The sequence below is a fragment of the Tachypleus tridentatus genome, chromosome 12 (genome assembly GCF_004210375.1).
Source record: "Tachypleus tridentatus isolate NWPU-2018 chromosome 12, ASM421037v1, whole genome shotgun sequence".
Lineage (NCBI taxonomy): Eukaryota > Metazoa > Arthropoda > Merostomata > Xiphosura > Limulidae > Tachypleus > Tachypleus tridentatus.
Genome location: NC_134836.1, coordinates 4,383,509 through 4,396,570, shown reverse-complemented (window position 1 = coordinate 4,396,570; position 13,062 = coordinate 4,383,509). Strand labels below are relative to the sequence as shown.

At 34.0% G+C, this 13,062-nt stretch overlaps 2 protein-coding genes across 2 annotated transcripts in view; both read right to left on the bottom strand.

Annotated features, from left to right (window-relative positions):
• Nucleotides 1-1,954: 1,954 nt before the first annotated feature.
• On the bottom strand, nt 1,955-10,992 carry LOC143235520 (E3 SUMO-protein ligase KIAA1586-like). Its single transcript, XM_076473747.1, has 3 exons — nt 10,853-10,992; nt 5,588-10,531; nt 1,955-4,565 (listed from the first exon to the last, which is right to left on the bottom strand). Exon 2 carries the CDS (start codon nt 10,383-10,385, stop codon nt 9,495-9,497), a length of 891 nt encoding a protein of 296 aa, XP_076329862.1. The 5' UTR covers nt 10,386-10,531; nt 10,853-10,992; the 3' UTR covers nt 1,955-4,565; nt 5,588-9,494.
• LOC143234917 (serine/threonine-protein kinase SMG1-like) overlaps nt 10,482-13,062 on the bottom strand; it is a 23,453-nt gene continuing 20,872 nt past the window's right edge. Inside the window, exons 12-14 of the mRNA XM_076472617.1 lie at nt 11,192-11,435; nt 10,864-11,031; nt 10,482-10,531 (exon numbers count right to left, since the gene is read on the bottom strand). Coding sequence (XP_076328732.1) covers nt 10,482-10,531; nt 10,864-11,031; nt 11,192-11,435 — 462 coding nt within the window. The remainder of the gene's footprint in view (nt 10,532-10,863; nt 11,032-11,191; nt 11,436-13,062) is intronic.

Below are 13,062 nucleotides of genomic sequence, written 5' to 3'. Positions count from 1 at the left end.
TAAATATCATTAAAATATGTTTTTACCCCTTTTATTAGTGACAGTGTCATTTAATGTTAATGGAATGCAAACTTGCATATTTCTCTTAGATGTTTCCACAGCTCATTACCTATTAAGTACGCTCAATATAGTTCAAACAATATCCAGCTAGAATTTTGAAAACATTTGGTATATATGTGTACTTTGTGATTATTGGAACAAATACAAATTAACAGTGTAAAAACTACATACAAGAATAAATATTAGGTACATGTGTTAATTAATATTTATACAAAATTTATGTACACGTAACAATAAAAACGTGTGTGTAATATTTGTTCATGTCTTGCAGTTCTCAAATATCTGAAGTGTATCATATATGACTCTTACTTGAAGCTAGTTTGGCAACCCATGCAGTGTAGTTGGTATGCTACAAACCTCGAAAACTAACTTTGGTCAACGGTTATAAATCGGGAACTTCGGATATTTGACCAGAGACGTTTATAAATTCTTAACATAACATACTGTTCAACTTCAGCGGATTCATACCGGACATTAGTATTTTACGAAAATATTACATACTTTCATAATGGGAAAGCTCGACGTTTAACGAAATGTACCTGTATTATCTCTAAAGTAATTCACTCATCGTGAACCCTCAACATTGTTTGCAAGTTTGTAAAACCTTTTTATATAAATAATTATTTGTAATAACTATTTATAATGAATGTTATTGTTGGTATATCAAAATGTGGTGGTTAAAGGACATACAGTGACTAATATTGCTAATAGTAATTTCATGAAAGAAAAATGTAATAATCTAGGGAAATTTAAATCATTTGTCTTTTATATATCACACCCAACATACTGTTTTGGTCACAGCAAGTCTACAACCATCTATCCTGACTTTTTGTTGTTGTTGTTAGCAAAAGGAAAGGAAAGGAATACTCAAATGGAAGCAATAACAGATTTCTTGACTTTATCTCAAATGTTTCAAATATGGTGCACAAGAAGTGAGGCAGTGTGGCCATGCAGTGATGTATGTAACATGCAGTGACCTATAAGTGATGTAACAAACACTAAGAGTACAAGTAAATAATGTAATAACGTTGGAATAAATGGAAGAGAGCTAGTTAACAGTGCTCACTGCAAACTCCTGGCCTACTATAATCAAATAATGGAATTGACCATAAAATTATGATGCCTACATGGCTGAAATGGGATTAATACCCATGAACAATAGATTGCAAATAAAGCACCCTAACCAGACTTTTAAAATAACTACCTATGTTAACTAATCTTCAAAAATAGCAGCTAATAACACAGCCATACATACACACAGTCTTTCTGCTTTATAATACACCACTAATATAATCTCCTAAATAGTTTCTATCTGGTTAATGCTGTTTTCATGTCACTTTCAGAGTGTATAAATTACTTTTTTGTTACATGAAAATAAATGGACCTATGAGCATACATCTGTTAATTTGTCGAACTATGTCTCTTTACATGAATTTTTGTATGCAATAACCAAGCACTGTGTAAGAGGGATTTATTACTTAAGTATGGATAAAAATGAAGACTGTATCTAAGAAACATCCCTACATCTCTGAATGGGGTTAAATAAAAAAATTAGATAGTTTGATTAGAAAATTAATCAAAATATTCACCAATGTTACATAATAGGAATGAGATGGAACTATCCTTCAATAATGAGAATATAAATGACTTAGAGTAGCATACATGTGAAGAAAATGTGATAATTTTAAAATAATGAATGCAAACACCAACATTTTGCTTTTGTAATCACATTCTGTGCAAGAATAAAGTTTAAAACTACTGGTATTTAAACTAATGTGAATATTAACCCTTAAGCACTGTGGGAAATTGTCACCTCGTGTCATTTGTTAAAAGAAATATAACTGAAACTGAACAGGAAATTGCTTTATATTTTTTCAATGAATGGGCATTACGCTTTAGTGAACAATGATTTATTTGATTCTACAAATTACACACACGCATGCTTGTTAATTAATTACAATCCTAAAAATACACAAGTTATTTCTATAAGATTCACCAAAAGATAGTTCAAAGCAGCTAATTAAACTGAAACAAAATTATTCTAATTTACTTGCACAGTATTTTACTCCACAACCAGTCACAATACTGAATTTATAAAGCATTCTACATACAACAGAATTACCACAAGTCAGCTAAACTTTGTTTTAGAACACTGGCTTATATCTTCCTTCACTTGAACATTCTTTTAAACTTACTGACATCCCATCCTTACTCTAGGCACTAATTAGACACAAACAAAAGCTTGTAACAAGTAAAATACTTTACTAAAATATTTTCTGAAAATAGGCAGAATCAAAAAATACACAATTTACAAAGTTTATTTAAAAAAAGTAAAATCATAACTAGTTTTATAATCTTGTACTCTCCTCTCAAAGTCAATTAGAGGTAACTGATAAAAATAATTTCACTGTTTCAAACATAGTGTAAACACCAAAGTCACTTAGAGGTAACTGATAAAAATAATTTCACTGTTTCAAACATAGTGTAAACACCAAGAAAGCATGTTGTAAATGTTACTACTACCACCTCTAAAAGAAACCACTGTAGACAGAAATACACTAGAGATAAGTTAGATATTAGCTCTTATGCCACAACCAAATCTTTCGAAGCATAACTGTCAAAATAAATACTATTGCTACTTGCAGTACTGAAACCTTAAGAATCACTAATGCAAAAATTTCATGCTTCAAAAGAAGCATATCCTCCCAACATTCTTAACTCTTTTAATAACTGCAACTTTAATTATGAATTAATCCTGTAATTTGTAACATTTCAGCAGAAAAAAGATTAAGCATTAATTATAACAAGTCCAAGTTTGTAACAAATGTATTATTTATGCACAGCAGAATCTTAGAAAAAGTGTATTAATATATGACATAGAAATGACAGGAAGATAACAGAAAACTTTCTAGACTTCCAATACTTTTCTTTATGACTCAATATTCTTCGTTAGAGGCACAAACATTACACTAGCCAAAGGATACAAGGTACTGAAAAAAATTATATGTTGGCTGCAAATGTAATATGGATTAAAGACAAAAGCAATAAAAAAAACAAAGAAAAACCACGAAGCTGAAAAAATCGAAAAATCACACTTGAGTGTCTTTTTTCACATAAGTGCAATAGAATAGAATCAGGTAGTATTAGTTATAGAAGATTGTGTTAATTGTGACCACTTTGAACATCACAAATGCAGTCAGATAATGTGCTTATGATAAATACAGCAGTAAACACACCTGAATATAAAGATACTAGTATTTTTCTCTCTCTCCCTCCCTCCTTACTGTGAAGATTACTACATCCAGTTAAAAAAAAATGGCCTGAGGAGCAAACCACAGTACAATCTTGTACTTGTATCTTTCCACATCGAAAAAAGTTGTATGAAACTGAGCTAGGAAACATTTCCTGTGTTGCAAGCAGTACTTCTGCTGCATGTTGCAGAAGAGATACATCACAGTCTTCACTTTTACATTACAGCTTAATATGAAACAAACTTGTAATACCACATCATTAGTGAACAGTGAAGGAATATTTCTGCAAGTCTTGACTTCAATATTATAGAGATGCTACAAACAAACCTTTTTCTTTGGACTAATATCCAACAGTTTAACAAGATAATGAAGCATTTGAACTAGTTACTAGCAACAACACATTTTTCAACTGTTTTCTAAAAGAAAATTATCTCGTGCTCAATACACTACTAAGAGCATTAATATTATCCTACTACTCATATTGCAACCATAACAAAGATAATCTACTTTCATTACAGTAGAACCAAATAACCAGTAAAAATGAAATAAAGGTTGCCAAGTTTTAGTTTTGGAATTTTAAGTATTTTTCAGCACAAGCCAAATTTCACTGCCAATGGTGAACAGTAATACCATTAGGTTTTCAAATAAAGATACAAACACAAATATATTAAAGCTAAAATACGGATAACAGACAGCTGTAAATAAAGAGAAATGCAAGACATCAGCCAAAATGGAATTAAACACTAGGGCATTTCAAGTTTTATTTGTTTGATTGACTAAGTTTGTGTTTTGTGCACTCTTCATTCAAGTTCTATGTTTGTGTTTATCACCTATCTGAGGTGGCTGATGGTTCTTCACTCTACTAAAGCCATTTGTTGAGGAGGTCCCACCACCCGGACGTTGGTTCAACCACTCAGATTTCAAAAGCAGCTAATATTCCAATCCCTTTCTCTCCCCTCCCCCCCACTTGACAAAAGAAAGGTCTGGCATGGTGGACTAGCTGCTGTGGCAATGGTGGTACTATCTGGTGGTGAACAATATGTGGTGGCCATGGTAAAACGTCCTCTAGTGGTGGGAACAAGGATGGCTGGGATTAAGTGTGACATCACACAACCCAGCTGTTTGGAGATGTTGATGAAGGCTTCTTCCCACACAGGGGGTGTCTACTTATTAATTTCACACCCAGGGTGTCCATCCCTCATACAGCACAGCCAAGTTTTCCATATTGGTAGCCTCCTTGATGACAAAATCAACCTATCACATAACAAATTAAATATTAACACAACAGAACAACAGCCATTCCCCTGTATTTGTACAAGTAAAACTATATATTAAAGTTTCTGGTCATATAATAAAACATATATTCTTTACCACAATATTCTCTCAGCTGGTTGTGATAATTATAAGTCATAATTACAATGTTAAAAATTACCCAGTAAAATTGGCTCCTTATGTTACAAGAACAGAAAAAAGTATTCATACAGTGTCAATTTTCTAAATTTATAAACTTCATTTAACTATTCTCCAAGAAAGTCATTAGTAAGACAATTACAACCTGAAATATTGTTTCAGCTTAACTTTACCTTCTTCTAACAAAACTTGCTTTCAAATTGACTCTGTTATTATAGGAACTAATGATATAAAGAAAGCTAAATACTATTGAACTGTCAATACACTGTCACTGGATGATAAATAAAATGTTTTGTACATTTATTTTATTTTTACCATTCAGCCAAGTAATAATGGCTGAACTGTCAGTAAAATGTTAAACAGAAGAGTAATGGTGCAAGCTTTTTTTTTTTTAAATAACACAGTCAAGTAATAATAGATGAAATATCAATACAATCCTTCCTAGATTACTAACAGTGTTAATGTTTATTTTTAAAATTCGGAGAAATAATGATCATTTTAAAATAATTTAAAGGTGAATTTTCAACAAATTTAATAATTGCCTTAGAAACTGTACTTTGGTTAGGTTTAATTCCTGTGTGGTTGCCATATTTTTAAACACTTTAGTTTGTGAGTAAAAAATGAAACAAAATAAGCAGGTCCTTGAACTCAAGTTCCTCTCGGTCATTTGGCTGTTTCCATGACGTTTTACAACTATGACATAATAGTTACCAAACACGCTTCGTTTTGCGCCTGCCATTGTGTTCCTTTCGATGCTGGTGTTTTATGTAAATCTATCAGTGCTTTTTTCGGATTACATACTTTGTGAGACTATTTTTTGTCTTAATATTACTACTTTATGTTTGTTTTATGATAACATGGCTTACTGCGTTGCTTATGGTTTTAAAAACGGTTTGGCATCGGGCAAAAGCTTCTTTTAGTTTCCGTGGAAGGAGAAGGAAATGGCAAGGTGGCGACAGTGGGTGCTGATGGTCAATAGGAAGAACTGGACTCCTTCACACCATGCAAAGCTTTGTCAAGATCACTTTGAACACTCGTGATTTGTGTCAGATCCCATTGTTTTGGATTCCATGGGTTTCAGGCCAGGCAGGTTGAGATTGAAAAAACCATCGGCAGTAGCAGGATCGTCCTCACCATCATTCCTCACGTAGAGCTGAGGACTGATCTCGGCCTGCAGCGTACAGGTACCACTCCTCTGAAGCCATCCCTTGCCACCACAAAAAGAACAAACTTAAAGGTGTGTGTGCAGTATAAAGTGATAAACAATAACTAGTATAATTTAAAAAGTATATGTTTTTGAAGAATGTAACTAGACATACACATTTCACATTCATGAGCATTTTGCATTTGTGGCACCTGAAAATCTGTGAAACCTTGATTTCCTAGTCTAGACAGTGGACAAATTTATCCCAAATAGGGTATATTCCAAGTTTAAAAGCTGGTAAATCATTCTGTAGATGTTTTTGTATCATTTTTAAATATAGAAAAGTTTGAAGAATTCAGTTTTTCAAATTTAACATTTCAAGATAAATTGAAATAAGACTGTCTTGTAATCAAGTACATGTTATGTATTTAAAAAAAAGAAAATTGTAGACTTGTAAACAATCAAATATAAACTCCATAAATACCCGGTACAATGATTGTGGAAGGGCCGAGTATTAGTTACCACAGTCAGCTAAATATAAACAAATAAAACCCAGTCTGTGATACCAATAATTTATAAACACCAGACAGGTTTCGAGATACTTAAAATTGCACGTGAAACAATACACGCCATATTTGTTGTCATGATTTAGGCTTACCATTCTTCCACGGGAGGTATGACTGACTCACAACTGGCCTGGGCGCTATCAGTATCACTCACAGTTCCACTACTCTCGCTCGTGGAACTGTTCTCATCACTAGAACTTGTCAGATCTGTGTCAAAAGTAACTGTTCTAGGTTCATTCAGAGTAGGTTTGAATTGATATGGCGCTACTCGACACTGTTCAGAACACAAAGTCAGAACTGACTCCGCCTGTTTCTCCGTATGCACTGGCCATGTTTATTTACATTCAACGCACTGGCAGTTTGTTTGGCAACATTAAGTACTAAATGTACTTTTTCCAGCGGCAAACGTAAAAACGTTTGGATTGCCTCTCGGAAAGGGCTATTTCTGCACCAAGTTCTATCTTTCATTTATTAGCACATTTTTTATAAAAAATGTGAACCTGCAAAATTAATTAGTACAAGTAGTTCTTTTGACTGCAAAGTTTACTTTTTTCTGTAAAATTTACCTTTAAGAAGTTCTTATAAAGCTCTTTCAGTTGAGTATACATATTTTTGAAACAAGCAAATATTTCCAATTTCATTGTCAAGTGAACATAGAACTGTATCAATATCTGTAATGCACAGACTAACTGTCAAAAAATAATTACACCAACTCATAATGTATAACGAAGACACTAACATCAAAACATCTTTCAACTATTTCTTTAATGGAGTATTATGTAATGGTACCTAATATTATTTCCAATCAACAAAATCACTTAAAATCAACAAATATTTCATCTACTGCAACTTCTCTTCTATGTTTAGCTATAATTATCTATCTTTGACTTTAAACTTTACCATGTTGACTCCTGCCATTACTGAACTTCAACTCATAAAACTAGTTATCATGTAATTACACTGCACAACAAAGTTTTTGCTTCTTGAACACTGTTGGGTGTTCCTTATAGATTTTTGGCTGCTGATCACGAAAATCACATCCAAATTTGCCTGTCACGTACCGTTTCATTGAAATTTTCAGTTTTGTCATGTTTTTTTTATTATATTTGTATTAAAAAATTTTCGTTTCTGTAAGAGACCTATGAACAATGTTTTGTGCAGTCTGGGCATGTCCAGGCATCAAATAAGGCCAGGTTGGAAGCTGTTCTGTGGAAGTATGCAGCCCGGGCATGCCTGAGCCAGCTTGACACTGTCTCAACAGGCTATAAATGTGGCTTGCATACACAGATGCTGCTCATTGGATTAATATAGACCTAGTACGCATTGTTTCAGAATATAGCATTGCCTCGGTAGCACTGTAATAAGTAATTTAGATGTTATAGACGTTTTACAGGACGATTGGTGTTGGTCAATATGTCTCGTCAATGTCGTAACAGTCACGACACATTCTGCTATATTTGTGGCAGGTTCATCAGAGATGCTCAATGACTGCTCTTGTGAAGAAAGCATATCATCTGTACTTCGACTGTAAAATTGGTGATCAAGATCAGGAATGGGTACTTCAATTTGTTATGCGACATGTGCTGTCTGTCCTAGAGCTTGGCTCAGAGGCACTCGAAAGACAATGCCGTTTGCTGTCCCGATGATACGGCGAGAACAGAAAGACCATGTGATACTGTTATTTCTGTTTGACTAATGTGTCTCTGCCAAAAACAAGAAGTCAATTGAATACCCTAATCTGCCTTCAGCAATGAGATCTGTGCCACATGACGACAGTCTTCCAATTCTGAAACCACCAGAGGAATGGACCTTCAGGGCTTAACCTGGACTAAATTTTTCTGTAGCCAGGCTATTAGCCAAATGATTTTTTTGGTAGCCAATTTTAGCCAGATAGGTTTGATCCGTATCCAACCCTCCAGCCAGTCACATACGATAAGACAGTCAAAGAATAAATGACAACTAAGTTTTTATCATACATTTTATTTCAATGAATTTATCATTTATCAAATTTATCATAAAACAACAGTTTCACAGTTACAAAGTTCAATGTTTTTCACACAAATCATTACAATAATGACATGGGAAGATGAGTCACTAAATTAAAAGTAACTGTTATTACATGCTGCTAAACAGGGGTCTCTCTGGACTTGCAAACCAGGGAGAAGTTTTGCTATAAATTTACAAAATTATGGAAAAGTTTACAGTCAATAGCATTCTTTTCTTCTATAATATAATCTGTATAAGATGACTTTTCCTTGAGCTTATGAAGGGTGAGGTTTGGTCTGTTTTGGGAAATCACTTCTCCCAAGTCTCTCTAGTGAGAGCCCTGCTTAATAAAATATATATCATCACTCAAACATTACCAAAATAAACTTGACAAGTTTCAGTAACATTCATGCTGAAAATCTGAACACAAATTCATGACAAAATGAAAAAATATATACATGCCTTGAAGTATGTCATTTTGTTGTGCCTTACTACTCATTTACAGTTACAACTGGTGCCTTTGTTTCAATGATTACATTAGAGTATGTTTGTTCGTTTTTGTACTCCAGATCTTAAAGACACATTTAAAATCAAAATTTCCAGTGTTTGGACCATATATTGACAGACACATGATATTTTCCAGGTTTCTAGTACTCATTGAATTCCTCAGACACGTTTTTATCAAATTCTGCTTACTAAAACCTCTCTCACAATCAGCTGTTGAAACTGGAGCTACCAGCAGTCTCTCTGCCAGTTCTGCACTCGCAGGAAAGGACTCTCTGTATTTTACTGCAAAATTGCAGAAACTTTTAATGTCTGTTACAGACTTGCTTCCACTTTCAAACGTAGATCTAGCAAATTTTGAAAATGATTTCAATTCTTGTTTTGTTCCCTCGTGGACAAAGGTTGACAAATAATCATTGATTGTGTCAATGTCTGCTGAAATGTCTGTCTTTGAGCACTGGGTTGAAGAAATTTGTAAGGGAAGTCAAAATAGCTGCATCATCATTATCTGAAAACCTGTCATTCAGACTTCTTATCATATTTTCTGTGAACTTATCACATATGTTTTCTGCCTCAGACCTTTGAACTGCAGTCTCTTATGGTATGCCCACCAAACTGAAAAGTGTACAGTCCATCTGAATCTAACTGAGGCTCAGCTAGCACCTCGTTCAGAAATTTTAACAGCATTTCACCAGATTTGTTTTGTTTCATTTCCTCCAGACACTCAATAGTTGAAGCAAGCAGTGGGTGAACTTCAGAGAAATTAAAATCTTTCCTCTGAAATGTTTTTGACAAAATGGCTAATGGCTTCAAACAATCAGCCAAGTAATGTGACACATACAGAAATTTGAATGAAGTGATGGGTTTATACAAGCTAAGAGCTTTACCAGAGGTCTCTTCCATAAATACAGACACAAGGCTGGAGTAGTTGGAAAGCAGTGCATCTACTGCACCTTCAAAACTTAACCACCTGGTGTGAAAGATCTCTTTAAACCTCTTTTCTTCTGTATTGATAATGTTCTGCACTGCAGTCAAAGTTGCCATATTTTTTGGCGAGTACTTAAAAAACCTAAAGATGGAATTCATAATATTCTGGTACTTGACAAGATATGGTATGCTGTCAGCTCCTGTGGCACAACTCAAAGCTAGTCTGTGTGCGATACAGTGTGTGGCTAGGACACCTGGTACAAATTGCTTTAGTCTAGTAACTACCCCAGACTTTGACCCAACCATCATAGCAGCACCATCAGAGCTGACACTACATAAATTTTTTACTTCAATACCCTTCTCTGATAACATACTAATGACTTTTGTAAAAATGTTCTCAGCATTAGCTTTGTAAAGTTCATAGATTCCAAGGAAATAGGTCTGTGGTGTCACTGTACCGAACTGATCCATCTCTAGTACACGGATGTAGCTGACAAGGTTCTGCTTTACTGAAATGTCTGTACTTTCATCAATCATGATGCTGAATTTTCCATTTTTGCTAGTTTATTTTTTAAAATTTCTCTCAACACTTCTGCCATACAATCTTGGAAGTCACTAATACTGTTGTTGTGTTCATAGGTAGTATGTTGGTCTACTACCAGATGCTGGAGCTGTGTTGCACCCTGGAATTAAAACAAAAAGAATAAATACATAAATAAATAATTTGTGGGAGTAGTAACTCTAGAACATGAATACATAAATCAGTAACAAATTTCATCAAGAACAATGGAGAAATTCCACTTGTAAAACATTAGCTGATAATCCTTCAACAATTTAAGAACATAAAAACTGTATTATATACATAATAAATAATTTGTGAGATTAGTAATTGTGGAACATGAATACGTAAATCAGTAACTATAATAAATTTTTCATTAAGAACAACAAATAAAATCCACTTGCGACAAGAACAGAAAAACTGTATTGTATACATAATAACTTACCTGCATCATACATAGTCTGTTTAGATCCAGAATTAGGGAACTTCGTAGGTCATGCTTTGCTGCAAAGTAAACATTGTGCATTGCAGCTATGATGGCAGTCTCACTTTTGTTTATGGCTGAGACTGTGGCCTTAGTCATCGCTGTAGACAGCTTGGATGCCTCCATTGCATCTCTGTGGTCTGAAATAAATGGTAATAAAATGAATTACCTCATGCATCACAACATCTTTTTAATGTAATAACACTGCTAAAGTAATAGGAAATAAATTGACATGGGCATATTTTTTTCATTATATTTAATAATTTTATAAGTCTCAACATTTACTCAGTTAATAAATACCTTTTGTTTTCTGATGCTTGGTTAGGTTGTCTTTTTTCATCACTGCACAACCAGTTGTGAAAGTGTTTGAGTTCTGTACTTTAATGCACAATGTGCAAAACATTTGTTTTGTAGAGGCTTCATATTTGAGCCAGTTAAATTCATTCAACCATTTTTCTTGGAATGATCGTGAACTGTCAGTTTCAGATTTGGATTTTTTTGATGGAGGCATTAGACAACTTTCACTGTCTGAGGGGCATTTGGTCTGCGAAGAAGCCATTCTGAGATGTTAGTGATGTCGAGAAGACCCACTTGTAGAGAAATATATATGCAAAAACAGCTCGTTTGGGTTGAGAAAATATTTTACGTAGAAGAGCAAACAACGTTTCGACCTTCTTCGGTCATCGTCAGGTTCACAAAGAAAGTAGTAACTGACCGGAAGCTGACCACATGTTTGGAAGGGGTTGTGTAACTGAGTGTCGGAATGTAGAGCACTGTTTAATGTTTGAATATATAATTTTATTATATCAATATAGGTATAAAGGCATTCCTTTATATTGGTTTATTTTGGGTTTAAGTTGTTGTATAAGTAAGGCTTCTTTAATTTTGTGTTTGTTTATGTTTGTTTCTTTATTTAGTAGGTAGGAATAAAGAACATCGTATCAGACACGAACAAATTTAAACCAATACACACAAATCCAACAAAGACACACGAGACTCAACTAAACAAATTACTACTAAAAATGAAAAAAGCCAACACAATTTCACAAACACTTTATTCCTACCTATGTAAAACCGACTCACGCACACCATAAATATACGGCATCCCCAAACCTCATAAACCAGATTGTCCATTACGACCAATAATGTCCACATATGAATCGTTTAATTACAATCTTGGTAAATACATAACGTGGGCATTCTCCAAATATGTAACATCAGCCAGCTCATTCATCAAAGACTCTTTTAATTTCAAGTCTAATCTAAATCAACTTAATCATAAAGCCTTAATGGCCAGTTTCGATGTTATATCCCTCTTTACAGAAGTTCCAACCAGTGAAGCCTGCAAGATAGCCTTAAAACTCTACATCCAAGACCCAACTATAGACATTCCCAGCAACCAATTAGCAACCCTCATAGAATTCACCACAATAAAGACAAACTTCATGTTCAACACCCACAACTATATACAAACAAATGGCCTAAGCATGGGCAACCCAGTATCACCAGTTCTAGCCAATATTTTTATGACACAAGTTGAAACACAAGCAATTAACACAACATTACATCCACCACTATACTGGTACAGATATGTAGATGACACAGTTGCAGGATTCAGATCTACAGAACACATACTTAATTTTTTCAATCACATTAACTCTATACATCCCAACATTAACTTCACATGTGAACAGGAAGAAAGCAATCAAATATCATTTCTTAACCTCAAAATTACAAGAAACGACACACAATTCAAAACAGAAATCCACCGAAAAATCACCCATAATGGACTATACTTGGGACTCAGCACATGAAACAAAACAAAAACTCAACATACTAAGAAACCAAATAAACACAGCCATAAACCTATGCTCACCAGAAAAAATTAACGATGAATTAGACAAAATAAAACAATACTTCATCAACATCAATAAGTTTCCTCCACAAATCGTAGAAAACATTATACGCACACACCTAGATAGAAAGCAAAATCAACCAACAAAAGTAAATATATCTCACGAATCAAAAAATCACGAAACCATATACTGCTGCATATAGCGCCGCTAATCAACCACATATAAATGAGTTATTCGTGTTAAGCTGTTAGGTCGCTGTTGATTGAACAATTTTTCACATGCTTGTCGATCCTGACCATGACCTTGCATGAATGC